The sequence below is a fragment of the Taudactylus pleione genome, unplaced genomic scaffold, assembly GCF_031769625.1.
Source record: "Taudactylus pleione unplaced genomic scaffold, aTauple2 ptg000086l, whole genome shotgun sequence".
Lineage (NCBI taxonomy): Eukaryota > Metazoa > Chordata > Amphibia > Anura > Myobatrachidae > Taudactylus > Taudactylus pleione.
This window is the reverse complement of record NW_028284488.1, coordinates 28,692,515-28,719,759: the sequence shown is the minus strand read 5'-3', so window position 1 is coordinate 28,719,759 and position 27,245 is coordinate 28,692,515. Positions and strand designations below refer to the sequence as shown.

General features: G+C 41.7%; 1 protein-coding gene across 1 annotated transcript in view; it reads right to left on the bottom strand.

The window, feature by feature from the left end:
- HGF (hepatocyte growth factor) overlaps positions 1-26,535 on the bottom strand; it is a 147,877-nt gene extending 121,342 nt beyond the window's left edge. Inside the window, exon 1 of the mRNA XM_088468648.1 lies at positions 26,217-26,535. Within this exon, the coding sequence (XP_088324774.1) occupies positions 26,217-26,535 (319 nt within the window). The remainder of the gene's footprint in view (positions 1-26,216) is intronic.
- Positions 26,536-27,245: the final 710 nt, after the last annotated feature.

The window sequence follows — 27,245 nt, the reverse complement described above, 5'->3', positions numbered from 1 at the left end:
AAAACACAGTGTGTTTCAATTATTATTGATCATGTACCGTTTAACAAAAGAGGAGGCAATAGGGATAAAATCCTCTTACAGAAAGAGATTAAATAGATTTACCAACTTAATACCATAAATCCAAAGGCTTTAAACGAAGTGTTACCATTGCAATGTTTTTTTTTGTAAAGGTTAATTAGTGGTAGACCCAACATTTTGCTAACAATTGTTTTAGCTTTATATGTGAGTTGTGTGTATATATATATATATATATATATATATATAATAATAGGGGGTTGATAGACGAGTATTCGTTGATACTCTGGAACATATAAACCACTATAGTGGATCCTCAGGTTCATTTTGTTTTTAATTATATGTCTTTTTGTCTCTATGTATTCGTTGATTGATTGTCAGTTTGATGCTATGTGCATTATTTGTTTATCATAGATATGGAGGTTGCTTGGCAACCAAGAAACAAGTCCTGCGACGGAGTCTCTGGATGTCCCCGCCTGATGACATCATCGCGCCGGATGCGCTGGAAGCACAGCGAGCGGCGGGGAGGACGGCGGGGACAGACAGGTGAGCACCGTCAGTGTTAATTGTATGTATGTCTATGTTTGTATATATATGGCTGTGTTACAGCCTTTCATTGTGTATGTATCCCTGAAGACGAGGGACTGTCCCTCGAAACGTCGGAATAAAGATTTAACCTTTTTTGCTTTTCCATATATATATATATATATATATATATATATATATATATATATACAGAAGAAATGTTGGCCAGCACTACACTAAATTCATAAATGCCTCGGTGCACTTCCCTTGAGGCCCTTCACACTCCCTACACAGCAGCAAAATATGGCAGCACTCCAAGGTCTTGAAGACAATTAGACAAACTAAATTAGAATACCTATTTGGTTAGTCTAATTGTCGTCAAGTCCTTGGAGTGCTGCTGTTTTTGCTGCTTTATATATGTGTGTGTATATATACTGTATGTATGTATATATAAACTATATATATATATATATATATATATATCATCCACATCCTTTAGCCTTTTGTGAGTAACGAAGTTTACATTTTTTAAGAGAAGGATGCAATAGTTGCATTTGTGTCAGGACACTTCTTATGCTGGATATACACTACGCAATATGTAATTCGATGAACGACATATTGCATAGTGCCTGACGTCGTTCACAGATACCTTGTGCAGATAACAGTGCAGCTGGCTGTGTGTACGGGCAACCCACGGACCATCTGTAGACTTGCTGCAGGGACCGGCGACACTGACATCTCAACTGAATGGGCAAATGTAAATGCCGGGCAAGCTGTGATGTAAGCCCAGACATATCGAGCGGCATATTGGTAAGTGTGAGTTTGCTTACTAATCGCCCGCTCAGTCTGCAGATACCAGGGTCAGCGGATAAGTGTGTGTGTGTGTGTGTACAATACGTATAAGAAAAGTGCCCACATAAACTAAATGTTGTAAAAGTGCTAAAAAAGAGATAATTAAAGGAAGTTTTAAATAATTGTGATCTTTAAAAGTGTAGTGTTCACTGACAGCATCACTACATTTATTGCAATACTGCCACAGGACTGGGTTATTCCAAGTTTTTCAGTGTGCCTGGAAGTTCAGTACTGTAAATAGGCAGCATGAAACCTACTTAGAGCATACAGAGAAGGTAAGTGAGATTTGACAAATAAAACATTTACGCTCATAAAAAATATGCAACCTGTTATTTTTTTAAAGGATTTGGAAACACTAAAAATAATCAATTTCCTTTTAATTTTGAATTATACGGAATAATACCACCAACCGCAGCCCACAATCACATAAGTTACATATTACTTTAACAGAGACTATTGCACAATATGTATATTTTATGTTTCAGCAAGCAATACATGGGAACTTGCTGCACAGCTGTAATATTTCATTTTGCAGGAAAGATATGGCAAGTCACAAGTGACGAGGATATGCAGTGCTATTTAATTTCATTCTCACTCACCAGAAGTACCATTACTGATTTTTTTCTAGCTCAAAGTTCACCTATCAAGCAATTTTCAAAAAGTCATTACAGTGTTGTTTAACTTCTTTGAAATAGTTATAATCACCATAATCATTCTCAGATCATAGATATTTCTTACATTACAATTAGTCTGTGGTCAGCATTTCACTTACTGGAATAACTGTCTATATTGATTAGGAAGATTAAGATTATCAAGAACATTCACCATATAGTGAGAAATTATTATATACATAAGAACAATAGGACAATCCATATTTACTCCGGAAAAAAACCCAACACAGTTATAGATGTGGTCTGCCACATTTTTGCCGCAGCTGCAATTTGCCGAGGGATGCATGCCGCAAGACATGCACCTGCTAATGGGTGCGTGCGTCTTGTTAGCTCCCGCGATTCATAGGATTGTATGGTTTGAATTCTGCAGCACCGTGGCATACTGTGTCGCAACGCGTGCGTGGCAAATTGCATGCTGCAATGTGGGGAGGGCTGGTGTGCTGGAGAGAAATGGTGGTGTGTGCTGGTGCCAGTGAGCCGCACTTATGGGGAAAGAGGGAGGGGTTGCTGGTGCCAGAGAGCCACAGTGACGAGGTGGGGTGCTGGTGCCAAAGTGACACAGTGGGTGGTAGTGGTGAGTTACTGGTGCACTGCTGCAGAGAGAGAAGAAACCTTTTCTCTAAACTCTAGTCTAATAGTCACAATTTACATGCAACTCCACGCTCACACTGTAACAAATTGCATTAGTACTTGCTAACAATATCATGGTGTTATGGAACCTTTGTTTTGTTTCATGGCCATAACTCTAGTGGTGCACATATGAAGAACATAGTGGGTACAGAGTATTTCTTAACTGAAATGTAATACTTTAAAAGTTTATGGCTTAATGTTGGTGATGCAATCCTGTACAATAACAACTTAGAGGATGATATATAACTCTGATAGTTATATAGTCAAGATAGAAGAATATAATTGCTGTCTCCTCTATGAGGAATAGTTTCGATCCTCTCTATCTCAATTATGAAGTAGGGACTTGTAGGTGTCCCCGCCAAATTGTATAAATGGAGGTAAAAGGAAAATTAATTCCAGATCCTACAACATGATCCCTTCCATCAGGTAGAAAATCCTCTGCTCTTGGACTTCTTTCTTAATTTAAGATTGCAATCACCAGTGTTGATACACCCTTCTCATCAGGTATCAAGTTCAACACAGGTGATCGCATTAATAAATTAAGTGGAAAGTCCGGGAGCAGATCATTTTGATGGAAGGGGAGGGTCTGAATTTCCAGTCAGAATGGTAGAGTGTAATGATGATGGTTAAAGCTTTATTTAGCCTCAAGGAAGATCAAATAACATAGAGAGGTGCTATAAATTAGATATACTGCCAGGCAGCTAAAGCTTATTAATTTCACTTCTCTGTGCAGAGAATAACTCTTTCTCCTATTTAATATATCTTCTGACAGACCTATTCCTGCAGTGGTCTGCCTGCTGCCCTTCTGCCCTTGCTAGCAGATGAAACTCCCTTCACCTCACAGATCAGCTACTAAGGCCATTTACACACTAGAGTGATATTAGCATGATATGTCATTTAGAGGCAAAGAGCAACATATCTTGAGGATCACACAGTGTGTACGCTCAATTGCGTGCTCCTGTGCATCGTATACGACATCTTCTGGTTGCTGTGCTGCACGGTCAATCAGAAGATATTGTGAAAGATGTAGTTTACATTGTGCAGTGTTTATGGCCAACTGGATGACCAGGTGATATGTTGTTCTCTTTTGGCCTCTCTTAAAAGATGGTTGATCTAGTGCAGGGATGAGGAACCTCAGGCCCGGAGGCCGTATAAGGCCCCAGGAATCATTTGGTCTGGCCCTCGGAGCTTTTCTATGCTAGCCTCATCTGGCTAGCAGGGTGCCTATAATGGCACCTTGCAGCCAGAATCTATGCAGCAGTGCCGCCTGGTGCGTCCTTAGGATGCTTCACATGGTCACACTGCTGACCTGACAGCTCCCCGGATCATCCCCAGGATGCTTCGGGCATTGCTGTAATCACCGGCTATCGTGGCCCCACCCCAGTGTGACATCACACAGAGGGCGTGGCCTGCATCAGGCCCACGAATAATGTTAAATATATCAAAATGGCCCTTGGCAGAAAAAAGGTTCCCCACCCCTGATCTAGTGGGTACAGGAGCATCAATAAATCATATATGATCAAATGACACATTAAATCGTTCCGTCGCTTAAAGAATTGCTTTGTGTTTGTTCTTGGATGAAAGGAAATTGGAACAACCATCGCGTTGTTTTGGCATAGTTCTGATGTTTACCTGGCAGTCACCTCAGATACTGCTGTAGTACTTATGAAAGTACCTGAGACTCTTTGGGGGAGATGTATCAAGTCTTGAAGCGAGATAAAGTAGGAACCAAGCAGCTCATAACTGTACACTTTATCTCTCTCCAAGTTTTAGTTGCACTGCTTCTTCCTGCCCGTAAACTTATTTCTCATGCCACCATTTCACTTCACACATATCCCCCCACAAAATGCAGAGGGAGCAAACAGAGTTTTTCTCTAAGCCAGGTGCCTTAGTTCAACTGTCACTCTGCTTGGGTTTTTCCACTTGTTTACAGGCAAATCTGACAATGTTAAGGTACAGTGTTTCCACTTTTGGATTTAGTAAATTTGATTCTTGAAATGCCTTTAAATGGGATAAAATTACCTTTTCAGTTTTGAAATTTTGTTTTCTTAGCTAACAAAACTACAGTAAGTAATCATGTTATGTACTTACCAAAGCATTTTCAGTACACATTTTGACAGGAAAATTACAACTGTGGTAGCTATATTAACCTCCTCACTGCCAACATCAGCACAAATGACTGTTTGGCGTTACACAGAGGGGTGGAACTACAAGAGACAATGGAGGTGCCCACCACCGGGCATCAGCCCTGAAGGGGTACCTCCTCCATTGTTCCAGTGTCAGGGGCCGAATTATCTGCAAGGCTTGCCTCTCAGCCCAATGGCAATCTCTATCTGAGGTATGTACTGACAGCAAAGTTGTCACGTATACCCTAACCCTGGTATCCCATTCTGCTATATGTCTATCCAGTGGGAGGGCTTGGGGTTGATCACCTATTGAGGCTGAAGCAATTGAGCCAGACCGGGAGCATGGTGTGGGTAGAGTGGTGCTCATAGCTCCTGCCCGCAGTGTGGAGGCACCAAACTCTCTATGTGCTTAAGGCTCAGCAGGTGATCCTTCCTCAGCGAGATGAAATCTGCAGCAGTGAGGGGGGACATCAGTGAAGAGGTGATCTGTGTGAGGTGAGGGAGAGATCTGTGTGAAAGTGGAGCGCTGTGTGTGTTTGATAGGCGGGGAGCTGAGTGAGGGGAGAGAGCTGTGTGGGGGTTTCTGAGTGAGTGGAAAGCTGTGTGTGAGGGGGATCTGTGTGGGGATGGAAGAGGAGCTGTGTGAGTTGGGGGATCTGTGGCAGTGTGGAGCACTGTGTGTTTGAGGGGAGCTGTGTGAGGGGAGAGCTGAGTAATGGGGAGAGAGCTGTGTGAGGGGAAAGAAAGCTGTGTGTGGAGATCTGAATGAGTGGGGAGAGCTGTTTGCGTGTGTGTGTGTGTGTGGGGGGGTCTTTCGAGAAGGGTAGAGCTATGTGAAGGGTGTTCCGTGTCTGAGATGGGGAGAGCTATGTGAGGGGAAGATCTGAGTCATGGAGATCTCAGTGAGGGGGGAGTGCTGTGTGAGTCGGGGGAAAGCTGTGTGAGGGATATATATACATACTGTATATCTCTATATTTATGAGTACATAAACATAGATAGATAGAAAGATAGATAGATAGATTTGCACCATAATTATTTTACCTTTACCTTGACTGGGATAAACTTACGATACTGATTACACCATTATATGTAATTTATTTGTGCCATGTTGTGATTCCCTTATTGTATAGCACTGTATAATATGGATTATTTAAAAACTGTTCTTACTCTATCAAAATAGTGCATGGCATTTGGATATGCTCATATATGTATGTGTATAAGATTGCTCACGGACTCACAAATGCATGAATACTGCATCATCAGTAGGATCACTAAGATTACTAATTATTAAAGCTTGATCAGTTATTCTGCTCTTTGCTTGTAAATGTATCCATGGCTGTTTCTGTCCAGTAATTAAAGTACTTATCATTTAACCGACACTGACTGTCTATAGACTTGACACCTTGAACGTAGCCCACCTGCTCTTGTTCTGGTATGTCGTCAGGAAGCCGGCGGCCGAAATGCCGACCGCCGGCTTTGAAATCCTGGCATGGGACTAATGATAGGTGTCGAAATACTGATGCCTATCATTATCCAGACACCGAAATCCCGATGCTCGGCATACCGAATGAAGGTAAGCCGGGCGTTGGCACCTCTTAGCCACGGGAGGGGGGGTTAGGGTTAGGGACTCCTGAGGTGCCTTAGGGATATGCACCCCCTGGGAGGGTTAGGATTAGGCTAGGGGAAGGGAGTTAGGCAATCCCAGGGGGAGGTTAGGGTTAGGCACTCCCCTAGGAAGGTTAGGTTTAGGGTGCAAGGAGGGGGGGTTAGGTTTAGGCACCCCTGTAGGGGTTAGTGTTAGGCTCTAGGGGGGGAGTTTAGGGTTAGGCACCCCTAAGGGAGGGTTAGGGTTAGGGGGGGAGAGGAGAGGGTTAGGGTTAGAACTTACCTTAGTAAGGATTTTCAGCTTTCTGTCTTCCGGCGTCGTTATTACATCCGCCAGGCTTAAGTCTGGCGGTATGTCATACCGATTCCCTTGGTTCAATTACTCTTCTGTCTGATCCTTCCATATTCACATTTCTTACATCGTTTCAAAGCCAGAACCTAGTACTGTAATCCAAAGGTATAGACTTCAATATTAGTTGTTTTCCTATTGCATGGATATATTTCTTGTTCATCATTTGCATGGTTCATCTGCAGAGCTTCTGGATTGTCTAATGTAGCTTTGTGTGGCTCAGTAGTTGGTTAGGCTGGGATGCAGGTGTATGCAGTACAGAATACATGTGCACCTTTCCACCTAATCTTTAGTGCTAACTTATCTGGTTTTGTTGTCCATGGCAAACAATCAACTACTATCATTTTATAGACTGTGCTAAGCAGGGGCATTTCAAGATAGGAGGGGGCCCTTGTACAGTCTCCATCGGAGGCCCCCCTCTTCACTCTCTGGTGGCCGGCAGCGCACTGAGCGCAGAGGTAGACTCTGGGCACTAGTCTGTGCCCAGAGTCTACAGCGCATGCGCAGGTCACAAGGGAAATGGAGTGGCAGCCATTTTCCCAGTGTTTTCCATACTGCACATGCACAAAAATGCTGAGAAAATGGCCGCACACCCAGCACTCACTATAAATACATCCCTGGTGCTAGGTACTGTAAATTATGGCTAGAAGATGATTGGTCGCTATGTGTAACTTCTCCACTGTATATCTCTCCCTATAGATTGTAAGCTTTCTAGCAGAGCCCTCTTTCCTCTTCTTCTGTCTGTCTGTTATTACCCAGTCTTGTTCTATTACTGTTTTGTTCCCAATTGTATGTTCTGTTTATTTATTATAAACAATTCCCCTTTCTAGAAAATAATGATTTAAAATACTTAGATTATACACTTTTAACATTGACAACAATATGAAATGCACTTAATGACTAAACAAACTATATTTTTCTCAAGAAAATTCTGCTGTCGGGAACCCTGTTTTACTAACCAAGCTACTACGCAGACAAGCCAATAAACTGTCCTGACATTGCCATATGATTCATTCATTATCATCATTTTCCAGTGAACTAACAATTGCTACCGCAATGACTTGACTTTTTTTTTAAATATTTTACAAATCAATTGTCATCACATGTTGCTGGCAAGACCCAGATGATTTCCTCTCTCTTTGGCAAATACTATTATTTATTTAAAAGCAAAAGCAATTAGCATGTAAACCTTTCTAGCATCTAGTTCACTGTTACATGACCTTTACATCCTTACTGATGCTCGTCCCTCAGATAAATACTGCTTTTGGCAAATTCCTATTTATTTCTCAGCAGTGATAACTGTATGACAATGATTATTCTTCATTATTCTTTACACTTAGACCCTCTGCTTTTTTTTTACATAATTTATTAATAAAATGTAACTTAAACAGATGAACACAGCAATCAGTGAGCATAACAAGGAAAATGAACTTAGATACTCATAATACCAACAGTCAAAGGCAAAACTATCATAGTAGCAAGGGATTCAGGGCCTGATTCAGACCCGGTCGCAAGCGCTGAGTGCTCGCAACCGGGTCGATGGTTGCCCAGAGCGCATGCGCACGACGGAGCCAGCTCCGTCGTGCGCATGCGCGAGGCCCCGGATAGCGACGGGCACTCCGTCGCTCCGGGTCTCACAATAAAGGGGGCGAGCTGTCGATGTTGAGTAACAGCTCGCCCCTTTGGTGGGAGGGCTGGGGGGGTGGCTGCCCAAATGGAGGCGTTCCCATGAGAACGCCTGTCATTTGGGGGCGGCCCCACTGACATCACAAGTGATGTCAGTGCAGAGCTTCCGGCTCTGTTAGAGCCAAAAGCTCTCTGGGACTTGCGGCCATGAGACCCTACCACAAGGGTGCGGCCCCACTGACATCCCAAGTGATGTCAGTGCAGAGCTTCCGGCTCTGTTAGAGCCGAAAGCTCTCTGGGGCTTGTGGCCATGAGACCCTACCACAAGGGTCTTGTCGCAAGCCCGATGGTCGCGATGGTTTTGACCATCGCGACCATCATCATGGCCGCACGCTGTAGCTGTGGGTGGTCACCCACAGCTATCCGAGCGGCCAGGAGGCCGCCCTGATTCAGAGCGAGCGCTCTGTCAGAGCGACCGGGTCTGAATCAGGGCCTCAGTGCCTGATTCAGACCCAAACGCTAAGCCGCGGACGCACGCTATGGGCGATTGTCGCCATTCTGCGCATGCGTATGTATCAATATGCGCATGCGTGAGTCACTCACTGCGCTCAGGAATTGTGCGCTCGTAGTACAGAGACTGGATGCTATTTTGAGTGATAGTGCCGTTTGTGGGTGGTAACAGGGGAAGGTGCTTGTGAACGGGGGAGTGGTGCTGCGAACATAGACGTGTCAAAACGGTGTTTAATGGCCATCCAAAATTAGCATGGAAGCGTCATTGTACACGTCAATTGGTTGTTTTTCAGCCTGCAGTGATCGCAGTGCTTGCAGTGAGGTAGGGTCTACCTCAAGCTCTGCATGCTGCTCCGATGGCTCTCGATGGTTCTGATTAATCATACACTTCCTGGAGATGACGTGTGTTAAGAATGAAAAGTGGGCATCTTTAGACCGGTGTGCGTTCGCTCTGCCATCGCTCTCTAAGACATAGAGGGCGTCCTTACACCAGACAGTGCGATCGTGAAATTTGCATACCCAGCCCCTTTTGGCTGTGAGAAAGTGCAGCTTAGCGTCCGGGTCTGAATCCCCCCCTCAGTGCTGTGGGGCTGACAGCTGTGTATGGGGCACCGCTCATATAAAAGTTCTCCGTTTATGGTTGCTGGTGAAGGAGGGGGGGAAGAGGAGAGGGATGTCACATTCCTCTACCCCATGCTCCCACATTTATAAACTTGGAACCTAGGGCCTGATTCAGACCCACTCGCAAGCGGCTGTCCGCTCGCAAGTGGGTCGATGTTGTGCACTGAGCATGCGCACGACGGCGGGAGCTCCGTCGTGCGCATGCGCCAGACGCGACGAGTGAAGGACTTTCCTTCGCTCGTTGTGTCTGATCAAAGGGGGCGTGCTGTCGATGTTGATTGACAGCATGCCCCTTTGGTGGGCGTGCCTCCCTGACAGGGGCGTTCCCAAGGGAACGCCTACCGTCAGAAGCCGGCCCACTGACATCACTAGTGATGTCAGTGGGAGTGATTTTGGCTCTGATAGAGCCAAAATCACTCCGGGCCTTGCGGTTGAAAAACTCAACCGCAGGCTCCGGCTCGCAGTGGCGATGGTCGCGATGGTCAAGACCATCGCGGTCATCAAACTGCACGCTCGTATAGGCTGTGGGTGGTGACCCACAGCTATACGAGCGTACAGGAGGACGCTCCATAATTATGGAGGGCGGCCCTCATTCAGAGCGTGCGCTCTGCTCAGAGCGTACGGCTCTGAATGAGGGCCCTAGTCATATTGGTAATAAAGAAATTTCTTATGCCCATCTCTGAGATGGCTGCAGTACCACAAAAAGAATCTGCAAACTTAAAAAGAATTTTGAATGTTTTTCTCACATTTGTTTACCCTCAAAGCAGTTGAGGTGGGATTACTGCAAGATATTTTTGTAAGTTCTCATAGAAAAAAGGTAAAACAAGTCATCTGGCTAATAATTTGTTTCCTCATAAAATGCTTCCTATGGCATGAATAATTCATTGTCATCCTTATGAAATGGTTCTTTCTACAGTTTAATGACAAAATATAATTTTTTTCTTCAAATTAATAATAACTGACGGGAAGAGTTTAATAGCTCAGCTGGAAAGTAAGGGATAAGTGTACATACTGTGCAGCGTTCAGATACAATCTCTATGACTGCATGTATAAAAGTAAAATAGATGAGTAGAGCTTTCTAAAGCCGGGGAAACACAGGAGCAATGTTGTTCCGATTTGGTTGATTTGGCCTAATCGGAATGACAAATAGTGCATATTGTGCAGTGTATATGCACGATATGCACGCTCCCTCAGTCGCATGCACCAGATGATATCGCATGCAGCGCCAGGCATGTTAATGAAGGATGGAATGAGTGATTGTTCTGACGTTCATTACATAATTTAGATGTGTACCGCGGAAATTATATGTCGGCCGCCATATCGTTCAGGTACACATCATCCCAGTGTGTACCCTGCTTAAGAGGTAAAACTTCCCTTATGCTGGATACATATTCTGTAATATGATCCAGTTGGCATAACCACATGTGCGGCCAAACTAGAAACCTATAATGGTGCTCAAACTGCGAGGCCCATAGTGTATATCCATGCATTGTGCTTTAATATATTTTATTGAATGTAGACACTAAGGGGTAAATTTACTAAAAATCGTGTTTTGGCCGAGTTTAAACGCGATTGACATCGCTGGAATTTGTGAGAATTTTTCAAGATCAAACACTCAAATTTACTAAAAATCATGTTTGACAGAATAATGTTTTTTTGATGGTGTATGCAATCGTGTTTAATTGTGCTTTCTCCCCCGTGTAGTCTGTTTGAGCTCAGCAAACACTTCCAAACATGAAGCCTGCACAGGTCAATGTGCAGGCTTCTGTGTGTGTAAAAGTTAAGAAAGAGTTCAAAATGATAGAAAAAAATTGTGTGGGGTTCTCCACCCAAGCACAACCAGCCCTATGTTCTTTGAGCCAGCTCTGGTTCAAAAATGACAGGGAACAAAATGTGTAGAGGTCCCCCATAATTGATTAAACAGCACTGGGCACTTGGAGTTGGTTCTAAAAATATGGGAGAAAAATGACATAGGGGTCCCCCATATTTTTAGAACCAGCACTAGGCTCTTTCTAGCAGGGGAGTAGTGCCACAGCCAGGGGACACAGTTGATGGGGTCCACTGGCCAAAGAATTACCCCTCTAACTAGTCAGCCCAGGCTGAGGATTCCTGGGGAAGTGGGGATCCCCCAATAAAGAGGGTTCTCCTCTCCAGGGCCCCCCAGGACTAGGCTGATATCTGGGTTTGATATTAATTTGTAACTCAGTAGTGAGTGTTACAATGAGAACAGATGGATTAGCACATTCTACTGTATGTTCATCAGCAATTGGCGGTCCTGTTCTCTGAGCTTTGTGGCCTAATGCATTTAGGGTGAGCCGTTGTGCTCATAGACATTTTACTTAATGAAATTTACTGTAGACAGGCACAGCTCTAGAAGGGCAGAAATTTGACAAACTGAATGTTGGAAATGTGGCATCCTTTGCCAGTGCTATGTTGAAAGTTATCATACTCCTAACATGACCCATTCTACTGCTAATGTTTGACTATGAAAATTGCATGCCTGTATGTCTCATTTTATGCACTTGTGGGTGTGGCTGAAATGGCCAAACACACCATTTAGATGCTGGGAACATTACTTAGAGATTTTGGGCCATGTTGAAATAGACAAGAAACCTAAAGTTGCTCTATTGGATTAAGAACTGGTGACTGTGGAGACCATTGGAGTATACTGAACTCATTGTCATGTTTGTGGAACTAGCTTGAAAAGTTGTGTGCTTTATGACATTTGCATTATTCAGCTGGAAGTAGCCATTACAAGGTAATTAGACTGTGATAATGATACCCATGTTCAGCAACAATACTCCTGTAGGCTGTAGCATTTATAGTAAATGATGCTCAATAACATTTCAGAGTCCTTAGCTGTGCCAAGGCCACTTTCCCCACACCATTGTACCATTACCACCACGTCATTTGTTCCCCATATACTCACAACTAGGACCGGCTCACAGAGCCCAGTGCTGGTTGTGCAATATAAGGGGATCCCTACATCTTTTGTCCTCAGTATTTTCACAACCAGGACTGGCTCAGAAAAGCTTGGTGATGGTTGTGCTTTGAGTGGGAGACCCCAAATCATTTTTTTAATAAAATATAAAACTTTGCCATGTTTTTACATACAGAAGCATGCACGGATCTCATAGAACTGTGCATGCATCTATGTAACTCACACCTGCTCATGCTAAAATTGCTAGCATGAAGCAGGTCTATTATTTTGGGGATTTTATGTTCAATTTGCTGTTCGATCTCAAATTTCATATTCGTAAATCAGGGGTTTTTATGTTGATCTATGTAAAAGTACAGATGTTTTGCCAATATTTGATTTTGAGTGCGAATTGACTGGGATTCTGTTTTATGTTCGATTTTCATTCCATTTTGCCTTTAGTAAATCTCCAAATGCAAAACTGAATGGAAAAATCACACAAAAATCTTTGTGCTCCCTTTCTTTAAGCCATTCCTTGGAGGTGTGCTTTGAATTGGCATTAAGTTGATAGGTGAAATTCCTCTTCATGTTCAGCTTCTGACAGAGGCCATCAGGTTTGTGACAGAATATCTTGATATTCATGATCAGGGCCACCATCAGGGGGGATTGCCGGGACTGGAGTCCTGGGCCTGAACACTCGGGGGGCACTCCTGCTACTACTCCCTGCTGCCACACAATGTTATTTATTCTATTTTTATACACAATCATCTTGGCACCCACTGGCCAGGGGTGCCTGGGAGAGCCCAAGGCTATCAGCCCAGGCCTGGGGTGCCTTGGAGTGGGGAAACCCATTTATTGGGGGGGTCCCCACCTCCCCAGAGATCAATGGCCTGGGATGACTAGCGATCAGGTATAATGCTTTGGCCAGGGATCCCGGTGAAAGACCTGGGCTGAAAAGCGTCCAGGTATAATGCTTCTACCAGGGGACCCGGTGAAAGGGTACCCCGGCTGTGGCATTACAATCCCGATAGAGAGAGTTCGGTGCTGGTTGTGCAAAATACGGGGGACCCCTAAATGTTTTGTTCCCCATATATTCACAACCAGGACCGGCTCACAGAGCCCAGTGCTAGTTGTGCAAAATACGGGGGATGCTTACATCTTTTGTCTTCAGCAATTACACAACCAGGACCGGCTCAGAAAAGTCTGATGCTGGCTGTGCTTTTAGGTCAAGTATGCCTCATAGTGGGGAAATCACTGCAGGACATCATATGTTATGAAGTAATATCCCCCGTCACTCACACAGCAAAGGAGAAGCATCTTATAGCTGCCACTAAGAGTCCGCATTGAAAATTTCACTCCTAAATTTAAGGACATAGGCCCTCATTCAGAGCCGCTCGTTAGCGGCAGTACGCTCGTTCCGAGCGATGTTTGCACATCTGTGCATGCGTACGGTTTTTAGTACGCATGCGCGAACCAGTCAGTGCGGCCGAAAATCGTTTGTACGCTATATAGCGAGTGCCTGCTATTTTGAGTGACAGAATGAGGCGTATGTGGGTGGTAACAGGGGAAGGTGCTAGAAAATGGGGAGTGGATATCCGAACGCAGGCGTGCTTAAAGGTCAAAACGGGCGTTTTATGGGTGTGTATATTTAAAACAGCAGCGTCATTGACCACGTCACTGGGTTATTTTATAGCCAGAACTGCTCGCAAATTTGTGGTAGCAAACACCAACCACAAGAATAGCGAGCAGTTCATACGCTGGTCGATGTACTCGATTAATCTAATAAATAGCGGACATGACGTATGGTGCGAGCGGCCAGGGGGCGTTTTTAACAAATAAACGAGCGTATGTTTTGCTCGCTCGTTCAGACTTAGAGGTGTGAACAGACTGCAATGTGCGTACGGATCATTTGAATAGCCACCCCTTGTTTTTAAACGAACGACCGCAAATAGCGAACGGCTCTGAATGAGGGCCATAGACAGATAATTACTGACTAACTCCTCAGCCTGCATCAAAGCAAATAAAATAAATGTAATATGTCTCCAGCTGGTTACACTGCATTCTGACAAGGAGATAGGGAGATGCGATTACTGAGCTGCCCACTGACCCTCAGTATTAAACAGCCCTATTGCATCAGGAGAAAAGGCCTTATAACTAACTACATTACCACTAACAGTGTAGCAAAGGGCACAATACTATAGCTTTAAAACATTGAGAAAGACAGAAATACATATCATCCTCTGCTTCCAAACTAAGAAGTGAGTTGTTACAGATCTCAGCGGTATAGACTATTCATGATCTAGCCAAGACAGTTCATAACTGCCAACTCTTACAAGGATTGCCTGGCAAATACTTAAACATCAGCTCACTTTGGAGGAGGCAAAATCATATAACCTTTTATACAAGGTTTATAAAAGGCAACAGAGAGGAAAGACTCAAAGTCTACAGAGTTAGGAAACTCACACTGATTACAGAAATATGGTTACCATTTAATCTACATTACTTTCTAATGAAATAATCTCATAGGAGAGTTACCTGTTTCCCAGTCTTAATACATCACAAAAGTTATAATGGAGATTCTGAACTAAAGCAAACAACAAGCCGACTTGCAACGGATCAAAAATAACCCATGAGTGAATTGACGATACCACAACCACGTGGCACATATATGGACTCTTGTATTATACGAACCATGAAAAGATTGTCTGCATAATCTTATTTACATCTGCAGGGCCAACTCATTTAGCTAGTTAGGAGTAGAGTGGTAATGAGCAATAATAGTGTATGTGTTAACTCATATATGTGCCGCCATTAGTAATTAGAAAATCACATTAAGGTTCCATACATATATATATAAATATATATATATATATATATATATATAGTACCAGTCAAAAGTTTGGGCACACCTTCTCATTCAATGGTTTTTGTTTATTTAAATTATTTTCAACATAGTAGATTAATACTGAAGACATCAAAACTATGAAAGAACACATATTGAATTACTGTATATTGTAAACAAAAAAGTGATAAACAAATCACAATAAACAAAGTAGCCCCCTTTTGCTTGGATGACAGCTTTGCACACTCTTGGCATTCTCTCAATCAGCTTCATGAGGTAGTCTCCTGGAATGGTTTTGAATTAACAGGTGTGCCTTGTCAAGAGTCAATCTGTGGAATTACTTGCCTTCTTAATGTGTTTGAGGCCATCAGTTTTGTTGCACAGAGGTAGGGTTAGTACACAGTGGACACCACTATTTGACTACTGTTGTTGTAATCCATATTATGGCACCAACCACTCAACTCAGTAAAGAGAAACGATAGTCCATCATTACTTTAAGATATGAAGGTTAGTCGATACGGAAAATTTCAAGAACTTTGAATGTATCCTCAAGGGCAGTTGCAAAAACCATCAAACGCTATGATGAAACTGGCTCTCATGAGGACTGCCCCAAGAAAGGAAGACCAAGAGTTACCTCTGGTGCAGAGGATAAGTTCATTGGAGTTACCAGCCTCAGAAACCGGTACTTAACAGCACCTCAGATTAGAGACCACATAAAGACTTCACAGAGTTCAAATAGCAGGCAAATCTCAACATCAACTGTTCAGAGTAGACTACATGAATCAGGCCTTCATGGTCGTATTGCTGCGAAGAAACCACTACTGAGGATGAACAATAAGAAGAAGAGAATTGTTTGGGCAAAGAAACACAAGGAATGGACATTAGACCAGTGGAAATCTGTACTTTGGTCTGATGAGTCCAAATTTGAGATTTTTGGTTCCAACCGCCACGTCTTTGTGAGACGCAGAGAAGGTGAGCGGATGGTTTCTGCATGTGTGGTTCCCACTGTGAAGCATGGAGGAGGAGGTGTGATGGTGTGGGGGTGTTTTGCTGGTGACACTGTTGGTGATTTATTCAAAATTCAAGGCACACTTAACCAGCATGGCTAAAACAGCATTCTGAAAGTGCCATGCCATCCCATCTGGTTTGCTTACTGGGACCATCATTTGTTTTTCAACAAGACAATGACCCCAAACACACCTCCAGGCTATGTAAGGGCTACTTGACCAAGAAGGAAAGTGATGGAGTGCTGTGTCAGATGACCTGGCCTCCACAATCACCTGACCTAAACCCAATTGAGCTGGTTTGAGATGAGTTGGACCGCAGAGTGAAGGAAAAGCAGCCATCAAGTGCTCTGTACCTGTGGGAGCTCGTTCAAGACTGTTGGAAAACCATTCCAGGAGACTACCTCATGAAGCTGATTGAGAGAATGCCAAGAGTGTGCAAAGCTGTCATCCAAGCAAAATGGGGCTACTTTGAGGAATCTAAAATATAAAACATATTTTGATTTGTTTAACACTTATTTGTTTTCAACATAATTTCATATGTGTTCTTTCATAGTTTTGATGTCTTCAGTATTAATCTACTATGTTGAAAATAATTTAAATAAACAAAAACCATTGTATTAGAAGGTGTGTCCAAACTTTTGACTGGTACTGTATATATACTGTATACATATTCAAAGGAGTTGCAGTTTGAAAAACAAGTAAGTGCCGAGTTTGTATGATGTATGGCAGGGATAGCCCCGGGCTATCAGCCTAGGCTAGGGGTGACCTGGAGAGGGGGACCCCTTTATTGGGTGAGTCCCCAACTCCCCAGGGATCCCTGGCCTGGGCTGACTGGCGGTCAGGACTGATGGTGCGGCTGGGGTCCCGATGATAGGGCTCCCCTGGCTGTGGCATCAGCCCCCCACTAGAAAGGGTCTGGTGCAGGTTCTGGAACTTACAGTGGAACCCTATGCAATTTTTTTCCCTGTAAGTCCAGAACCAGGACTGGTTCCCAGAGCCCAGTGCTGGTTGTATTAAGTACAGTGGAACCCTATGCAATTTTTTCCAACCAGGATTGGCTTTCAAAAGTCCGGGGCTGGTTGTGTTTTGGGGGGGTACTTCGCGTCACTTTTTTTTTACATTTAACTCTTTATTTGCTTGTTACAGTCATATATATGCAGGCATCTCACTGATGTCTGCATGTGTCTGTGTAAATATTAACTGCTCATGCTGAAAGTGAAAGCATGAAGCAGTTCTATGCTGTCAGGAATTTGCAGTTTGTTTTGAAGTGTGATTTGCCGTTCGATTTGTACATGAACATGTCAAATCGAACAGCAAATCACTGTTCAAAACCGTACCAAATCGAATTCGATTTGAGAAATGCTTCTCAAATCAAATCTTCATAAATGATGGGATTGCAGAGGGATTTGAACTTTCCATTTGAGTCGGTTTGAGGTGAGCTAAATCGAACTTCAAAACGAAAGTCAGATCGACCTTTGATAAATTTACCCCATAGTGTCTAATATTAAGGAAAGGTGAAATGTTTGTTTTAAGGGAAAGTTACATAAGTATTTTGGGAAAGCTAAAGAGTTAATAAAAAAGGAGTAATAATTGTATTATTTAACTGTTGTGTTACTCAGACTGTGAATTTTGGCTAATATGACAAAGATGTAATTGTGTTGCATGCTTAATTGTGGTTAATGCAAGACAGGTGAAAGTATGGAAGAAGTGTTCCAGCTAAATAAAATGTCTTAATTATCACAGTATGATTCATTGCATGCACTCAACTGTCTACAGGGAGAACTGGAAGGAGAAGGTTTGTTAACTAAACAATACTTTAGAGTACCCATATCTTTATAGCATTCCCAAGTCTGCTATAGAGAGTCCTTGTATCCAGATGACTTGATTGGAGGCACTGACAGAATACAAACACTCTATTAACTAAGTATATATAATGTGTAAGGTAACGTTAAACCCCAGTTACATCGGGGACACAGCAGCAGTTGGGGAGCGTGGATGAGGACAGAGCTGATACCGGGGTAAACTTATGGGTCACAGCAGCAGGGGGTGGAGAGAGGACACGGGTCAAGGGGGAGACAGCCTGGACACCGGGAAGCGGCACACAGCAGCAAGGGGAGAGATGAAACAGTGGACCTGGGGATTAAACACAGCAGTGGGGGCCACAGACGACGGCAGCTACGGTGTGGGGAGGCACAGACACTGTTGGCGGTGAAGAAATCCATAGGGCCTGGCAGGTATAGGGGGAAAAATATCACTTTTCCGAAAAGCGACACCGCAAAAAGTGCAGCCTTACAGAAGTGATACTTTAGGCAGCGAGACATGATGAATGCCTCCAAACAGTTTTTTAAACTCGCAATGATAATAATGTAATGATGAATAGACCACTTAAAGAGAACCGGCCACTAAGTTCTGGATTCCCAATAATTGTATTTACACATTTCATAGTGTCATAGTGATTCACATTCCTCACAGGTTCTGTTTAAAGAAACAGTGGGCATTTCAAACTTTCAGACTGCCTGTATCAGTATTCAAGCAGGACTTACTATAAACGCAAACTGCAAAATACTGTAAGTTCCATGACATGATGGATATAATTACATAATTGATTATGTAAAGTCTTAGAAAAATAAAGCATATTTTTTGTCAAATGAACGTTCTCACTCTATTCATCTAATCTCAGAATTCCATCTTTAATATATGTATTTATTAATAGAGCCCTGTACTGTATACAATAAGTAAATAAGTGAAAGAGCTAGTAGTAAATTTAATAAAATGTCATCAAATATAAACACTGTTGAGAAGACCGACTGCTAATAAACATGAAAATAATACCACCCAACATTTTACATTGCAGAAATGGGATAAAAATAAGTCCCACTTATAATTCAATGTAGCCCCACACAAAGCAGCACAGCCACATTCCTGTAAGGCGTATCTGCTTTGTGATAGGTCACATGACTCACGTCTCATTTGGGGCCTAAGATTACAGATTTCTGGTAAGTAATATTATTGAGATTGGATAATTCTGATATTCAGTCTAACTTTCATTAACAAGAAATGTTGTGAACTGTGCTATGCAAAAATGCACATTGGCTAAATGCCTGTGAATGCATAAAGATGTTCTGTCATTTTTTAATTGAATTATAAAGTGATCTAATTCTTTAGGGAATGTTCTGTTCTTAAAGCTTCAAGCCATATTTCTGTAACCTCAAAATGTTATAAATAGCATTACTTACATTCATGTGTTAAACAGATAACAACATACAGCAGCTCCAAGCCCAAGCAACTGGCATTATGCCAGACTCAGCCTCACCATGTGTAACACACACAGTTATGTTTAGCAGTATGTTGAGCATTTCTTACTCATTACATGGAGCTTGGACACATTAATATGTGACAGGTTACTGCTGAATGCTCTCAGCATGTTTACTGAACAAATAAATTACACATAACATATCAATTATCAGTAATGACACTTCCATGTCATTAACATAACAGAACAAGCCAATTAGCTCGACACAGATCATTGCACATGGTTAAACTGCATATGTAAATACACCATCTTAATTAATATTCCTATTTGACATTTCAATTTAAATCATTATAGTTTGTATCGCAGTCTAATGTAATAATAAGTCAAGTAACAAAATCAAAAAAATTTTTGGATGATGCAATTAAACTGGGATACTGATGTTACAGATAATATGAAAAGTTATTAATGATATACTATACCCTGACAAAAAATATCTACAGTACGTATGGGATTCACCTCTAATGTAAAAAATATATCATGCGTTCTGTACTGTAAGATGAGGAAAAACAATGTCACATAATATATGCAATAAAAATAAACATGACAAAATTTGTAGAAATTAAATATAAAATATTTCAACAGGATGTCTGAGTTACCACGAGATTCAATGCACTAATATAATCTTATAGCAGATTTGTTATTATGCTCAGTAGTTGCTCACTACATACATAAAATCAGAGAAAAATCATACAGTTACTTAAAGAAATGAAAGTAGTAAATATGATCTATTTACTAGTTACATCTTTTTTGCACCATTGTAAATTCTGTAACAACTATTGTAAATACTACGTACTCTACTAGCTGCACATATTCCATTATGTAAATTGGTAGTTAAATGAAAAAACAATATCATATAAGAAATGTCACAATTTTCTATTTTCTATTCACAATTCATTGCTTTGCTTTTAGATAAGATATCATATACAGTATATGTTTTCTTAGCTAAACACTAAAAATATACAATTCACATGATTGAATATCCATAGGAATGGAGATTCACTGGTTAATGCAGTCCTGCGTAATTCATTTTTTCTCAAAGAAACCTGTTTTTTACACTTACTGTACATATCCAAAGTGAGCTCCTTAGCGTTAAATAAAAATGTTTAAACAGCAAAACTAATCAAATAAAATAACATTTCTGAATTCCAACTTTGATGTATTATTACTTGCCTAGAGAAATTACAAAGGGTGGTAAATAAGTACTGATGTTAGTAATAACACCACTTTGATGTATTATTATTTGCATAGAGAAATTATACAGGGCGGTAAATAAGTATTGATGTTGGTAATAACTCCTATACACACTATTGATTTGAAAATAGCCTCAAGATAGGTATTCCAAACATGCATGCAACTTAGACACAGAGTAACCTGACACATTTTTTTCTCTCTTGATGGAAAATTGAAACAATGTAAAGCCAAAAGCATGATATTTGTCTGAAAAAACCCCATAACAATTCTTTTGAGATCATTGGGAGAATTTAGTGTGATAAATTGTGTGCAGTTAATTTGCACTAGTTCACCCAGTTAGTAAGTGACCTCTTTTTATTACAGGTCACCAGCATATCAATCTTACATTGATCTATAACCAGGATGAAATCCACATCAGATTTATTAAAGGAAAATATTCCAGAAGGGAGTTTTCTGTCTGATTAATTTCATACAACTTTTCACAAAGTTTAGGTTTGCTGTGAGTAAAAAACTTAAAATATATATGATACATTAAGGCGCAGAAGAATAATATTAAACAAAGCCATTTTTAAAAAAATACTGTATGCATTTGCAATTTCAATATTTTGATCATATAATTAAATATATATTTTATTTACCAGTAGATCTAAATCAACATGTACAGTAAGTTCATGAGATCTGTAAATTACACCTGTGAGAAATTATTTCTTAATGATATAGAATCACTAAACTGTTATGCAGCACATTTGTCCTAAATTACCAAACGTTAAATATAATAATTATATTAACTATTTAAAAAAAAACATTCAAAATGTAGCAAAGTAATACATTTCTGAATAACATTATCCCAATTTAATATTACTGTAAAAGAGGTATACTATATAGAAAATAAGTTCAGCTGACTTCTGTTTTACAAACTGACTATAAAGTTTCGATTAAAATGATAATTTAAACCTTTACAAATGCCAGGGCTCAAAGATAAAATAAAATAAAAAATAGGACAGTTTTTCCCCAAAAACGCAATAATATATTTAAAATACGAAAATGCCATTGCTACAGTTTTGTGGTTTACCAGAAGAAATATAATGGCCATTATGTACCTGGGCTACTCACCTGTACATAGGAGCAATAGAAAAACAAATAGGAGTTTTGCTGCCCACATGTTGATCCTGGCAGATGTGATAGGGATGTTGACTGACTGCAGCACACCATTCAGTAAAGAGATGTGTTTCTCAGCTGCTCCTCTTAGTACTCTGGCTGTGGCTGAGTGACTCCTCCTCCTCTTTTCCATTGCAATAATAAGAATGGTTTCTCTGCTGAGCAGTGGTGAAGTTCTTAGTTGCTTGTAAGTTACAATGTCAGTTGTTATAGGGATTTGCATGTAACAGATACATTGAATATTTGCTTAGTAGCAGCATCCCCTAAAGGCTGCTCCACTGGTACTGCAGGGTTATATGTATCCCTAAGGAAGTGGTTTTGAAGTTGTATCTGAAATCTGATCATTTAGACTTCAAACAGAAGAGTGTTTTATCTAGATAATATTTTTCAATTCATCCACACCCACAGTAGAGAACAGCAAACTAGGATATCCTCAGTGATTGACAGTGAATGACAGCATGTTTACAGCAATGTGAATGCTCTTTCATGGTGAGCGACTGCAATTAGAATATAGTTGATGGTATCAATAATATAAGAAGGAGTAAAAATCTACACAGTGACCCATACTGCACAGTTACACAAACATTTGTAAATGAGGGTAAGGCTGTTTCATACCATTAGCCATTCTCCTAATCAATTATTTGAATTTTTTCCAATTTCAAAGCAACTCACTACAAATGTATTTTTCTGATGCATAGATTTAGCCTTGTGTTATTACATGGGTCATCCAGAAATGTTTTAGAAAATTATATTCACAGAATCACAGAATAATTGCAAACCTAGTAAAAATTAGAATATATAGATAGATAGATAGATAGATAGATAGATAGATAGATAGATAGATAGATAGATAGATAAATAGATATCTGAAATATAGAGGTTTAAAAATAATACATATATATTAAACAATAGAGGTGCTAAAAGTGCAAAAAGGAAAAAGTGTTTTTAATGCCCCATACTGCAGTATAAAAATTTATAGCACACCTGAAGATATGATTAGCACCCCTCCCCCATTGGTTTTAAGCAGGCATTTTGACTGCACCTTAGTACAAGGCACAATTCTAGTCCTATAAGTTTCTATACTGCAGTGCAGCAATGGGTTGATTTTTGGGGCGTGGGTCCCCTGGATTGCTTTGGTTGGGTGGCTTCAGGGCATCGCATTATAAACACATTTTCCTCTATTTTTCACCTTCTTATATATGCATTAGCTGCTCTTATCTATCTTACACTTCACCTTCTCTCATTAGAGTGATGCCCTGGGGTGGCTCAGATGGGCCTGTTTGGGGGTGTCCTGTGCTCTGGATTTCAACCCCAGTATGTTAGGGACCTACCCTCAGAGGTTACCTGGGTACGGTGGGTAGGCCCATAACCATTGCCATGATTATGCTAAAACCTCTATGTATTGCAAAATTCTATTGCATAAGGTATTATATATAATTAGTAATGTTGGAGTTGTGCACCTGTACTTTTTCTTCTTAGATAGATAAATAGATAGATGATAAATAGATATAGATAGATAGATAGATAGATAGATAGATAGATAGATAGATAGATAGATAGATAGATAGATAAATAGAAAGATAGATATGCACAAGGCCTGATTCTGAGTTGCAAGAATCTCCCTCTGCAGGTGGAGCACACTATTTTTGACAAACTGTGCATTCAATGGAGCCTACATACACAATTTGGAGAAATTATGGATGATTGGAAGTTGTACGGATCTCAGATGCAGGGCCGTAACTAGGGTAGTGCGACCAGTGCACAGGGCACCGCAGGGCAGGGAGCGCTGTTTGGGCCTGTCAATTTTTTGTTTATTATCATTCTCACTTGTAGCTTCCTCTTATTTTATTCCCAGCATCTCCTGGCCTCCCCTATCACTTCCCTGGCCCTTCCCCATGAGGCCATTCCCCTTTTTGGGTGCGTTATGTCACTTTGAAAAATGGGGGGGCGCCAATAATCTTTCTGGCACAGGGCACCAAAAAGTCTAGTTACGGCTCTGCTCAGACGTATCTCCACTTGTGGCTGAGTGTGTGTTACTGGGCATTTGCAGATAGTATAAGTGAGCCATGAGCATATGCAAAGATCTGAACAACTTAGGATGGATCTCTTGCACCAAGTAGGTGCAAATGCATGCTGATGATGATGACTGCTACTTTCACCAGTGGCTTCATGAGGGTGGCACAGTTACATAGATGTGGTCGATTCTCAGTACAAGCGGAAATCCACATTTATTTTCAAGTACACAAAGAGGCTGCAATTGTGGGCACTTTGGGATTGATTCTGAGTATGATGAAAAGTGTCTGTTTGCCTGATGCAGTGGAAGCCAGATTTACTACCTAATGCAAGCATTCTTAGAGCTTCAAGTTGGAGAATCAAGTTATTTCCAATCTACCTACTTGTGAGCTGGAGATTTCAGATAATATGAATGAGTGAGTATGTAAACTCTCTTGGCCAGTGCACTCTTTCCTAAGTACTATCCATAACCAATGTACTCCTTGACTTTTGTCTCCAAGTCCATTCAGAAACATTGAAACTGTAAGTTAGCCCTTACCTTGTCTAATGGGGTTTGGGTACGACATCGCACCTGTGACCATTTAGATGCTCACCATACCAGCAGCGGAATCCCAACGGTAAAATTCCCAATGAATTTTGGTGTGTTCTAACCCTAGCTCAACCCTCCTGCAGCCTAACCCTGACTGTCCCCTTTGGCAGCCTAACCTTAGCTGTCGCGTACTGCAGCCTAGCCCTAACCCTCCCCCTGGTGTCTAGCTCTAAACCTAAACCTGATCCTAATGCCTTGGGTGATTGTCTGGATTTTTGACCCATCAGGATTCTGCTGCCAGTATTGTGACCATCGGAATGGTCACCGCCGGGATCCTGACTACATCCCATCAAATGGCTCATAGAGTGGTGAATGCCTCATTTCCCTGCTACTTACAGCTGCTTTCCATACAATTTAGTGAGTTGCCCTTCCCTTGCACTATGTCTTTCTCCTAACTAGTCGGTTTTTCTATTGCTGTATGTTGTTTCTAGATATGTCAATTTATATGGTATTGTACTATGATATGTCAAGTTATCTTTGTGGGTAGGGGAGCCAATCCTGGCACCCCAGAAGTTTTTGAGTCCCAAAAATACCCAGGATTATAATCATTAGATCCCGATTATTTTGGGTTTCAAATTACATTGTGGATTGGGCCGGGAGCAGTGGTATAATACTAACCTTCTTAGTTCTGGTCGCATTATCCACTCAGGCTTTCCCAGGTGCTCATAGAAAAAATAGAGTCACATGATGCAGTTGCTCTCACTGATTGGCAGAGAGCTCACTGCATGGTAACATCATGACTGTGCGGTGTGTTCCCAGCCAATCAGTAACTGAGAGCAGCTGCATCATAGGACTTCAGCTCTTCTATTGCAGCTGAGTTTGGGAAGAGACCAAACAACACTCCCATCAACAAGTGAAGCCCCTTCTGACCATCGCTGTGTGACTAAGCGTGAAATGGGGGGGGGGAGAGGGATGCCTGGGAAGGACAAAGGAGAAGGAAGGTCGGGAGGGGGATATTTTTGTACTATTTAATACCAGGAATTCAGGAATCCTGGTATTGAGATTATTTCAATCCTAATTGCCAGGATTACAAAAATGGGGCAGATTTGGATTCCCTATTTGTGGGGCATAACATAATAAAATATACGAAAATAAATTAGAGCTGAGGCTATATAAGAGTCCATAATTTTTTGTGATTGGCTAGTAATAGTCATCGGTTGCTAGGCAGATTATCTTTTTACTTATAATTTTGATTGGTTCCTTTTATCCTTTAAGGTTGTTGGGGGGTGGTTTAGTGAATGACACTATATAAGGCCCATATGTATCCTGTACTGCCTCTTTTAAGTTGTGAAAGTCCATGACTGAGCATACTCCTGTGTTATTGTGCTGTTTTACCTCATATTGTTGTTCTACTTTTATTATTGTACTTTGTTTCCCCCTTTGCTATTTCTCTTAAATTCTTATCAAACCCCCCCCCCCCACCTCTGGCACTTTTATTCTTTTTCAGTCTTTTCCCCAATTTTCCTCATACTCCCCCTTTATTCGCTTCACCCCTTTCAATATTAGTGCCCCCTCATCCAAAAGCATCATGACACATCCCTGGTGCTTTGCTGATTCCCCCTGTCTGCTGGCATCAGCTGTTTACCACTGCCCCAGCTTTAGTGTAGCAACTGCCCCACCTGAGGAGCTGTCCCCGTGTCAGTCCTGAGCCTTACCGGACAAGGACGCTGCTCCCCAGACTTCTCCTCCATTGCCAGCATTCTCTCCTGCCCTCTGCATTCCTTGTGGCTCATGTGTTCCCACAAGCCATGAGATATCTTCAAGGCCAGTATCCGCATGAGCCTGATGGTTTGGCAGAGGATGCCTTGGCAGGGGACGGCGGTGTCCAGAGATTTTGTACATCAAATTCAGAGGGCGGAGTCTCTCTGCCTTTGTAGAGATTGTGGGGCCCACAGCTGCCATTTCAGAGTCTTGCACCAATTTACAGCTGCCAGGATTAACCCCTGCAGCTGATGTAGTCTCTGCTCCTGTCATAGTGCCATAGTGTGAGCTGGCCACTTCTACTAATTTCACTGCCCAGTATTGAGTGTATCCAGGTCGGAGGGCTCCGGTTGGGTATCCCCAATGGCTTGTCTCTGCCAATGTTGCTGCACATTTTTTTTCTCTATTCTTTGCTGCCTGCTTCTTTTCCCATGTTTCTTCCCCTGTTTCTTCTATTCAACTCACTTGGTGTTCTGCTATTCCTTCTTATTTTTCCCAGCCTTCTGTCTTTCCTACTTTTTCCATGCATTATACTTCCTTTAACCCTACTATGGCTTTCATTAGTTAATTCCTATATTGGTAGCCTCCACCCAACCTCAATCATTTTTTTTTGCCTTGGCAGGGAGGCTATAATAAACCCATGCCATGGGTACAGGCTTACCCTGTGCCTCTGGCACATCCTGCTCCTATTCTTAGATTGCTCCTTCCTAGTGTTTCTGTTTCACATATAGGGGAAGATGTACTAAGCCATGGAGAGAGATAAATTGGAGAGAGATAAATTACCAACCAATCAGCTACTGTCACTTTACCGACTGTGGGTCTGATTCAGAGATGGACGCTAATGTGATCGCAGCTGCGATTTCGCACACAACATAGCAGTGAAAATATGCTAATGTCTGCAAAGATCACCCGAGCATAAGGATACCCAAAGCTGCCTTCTTACCTACCTGCGATGATGCATACCTGTGTAAATACCGGTAACA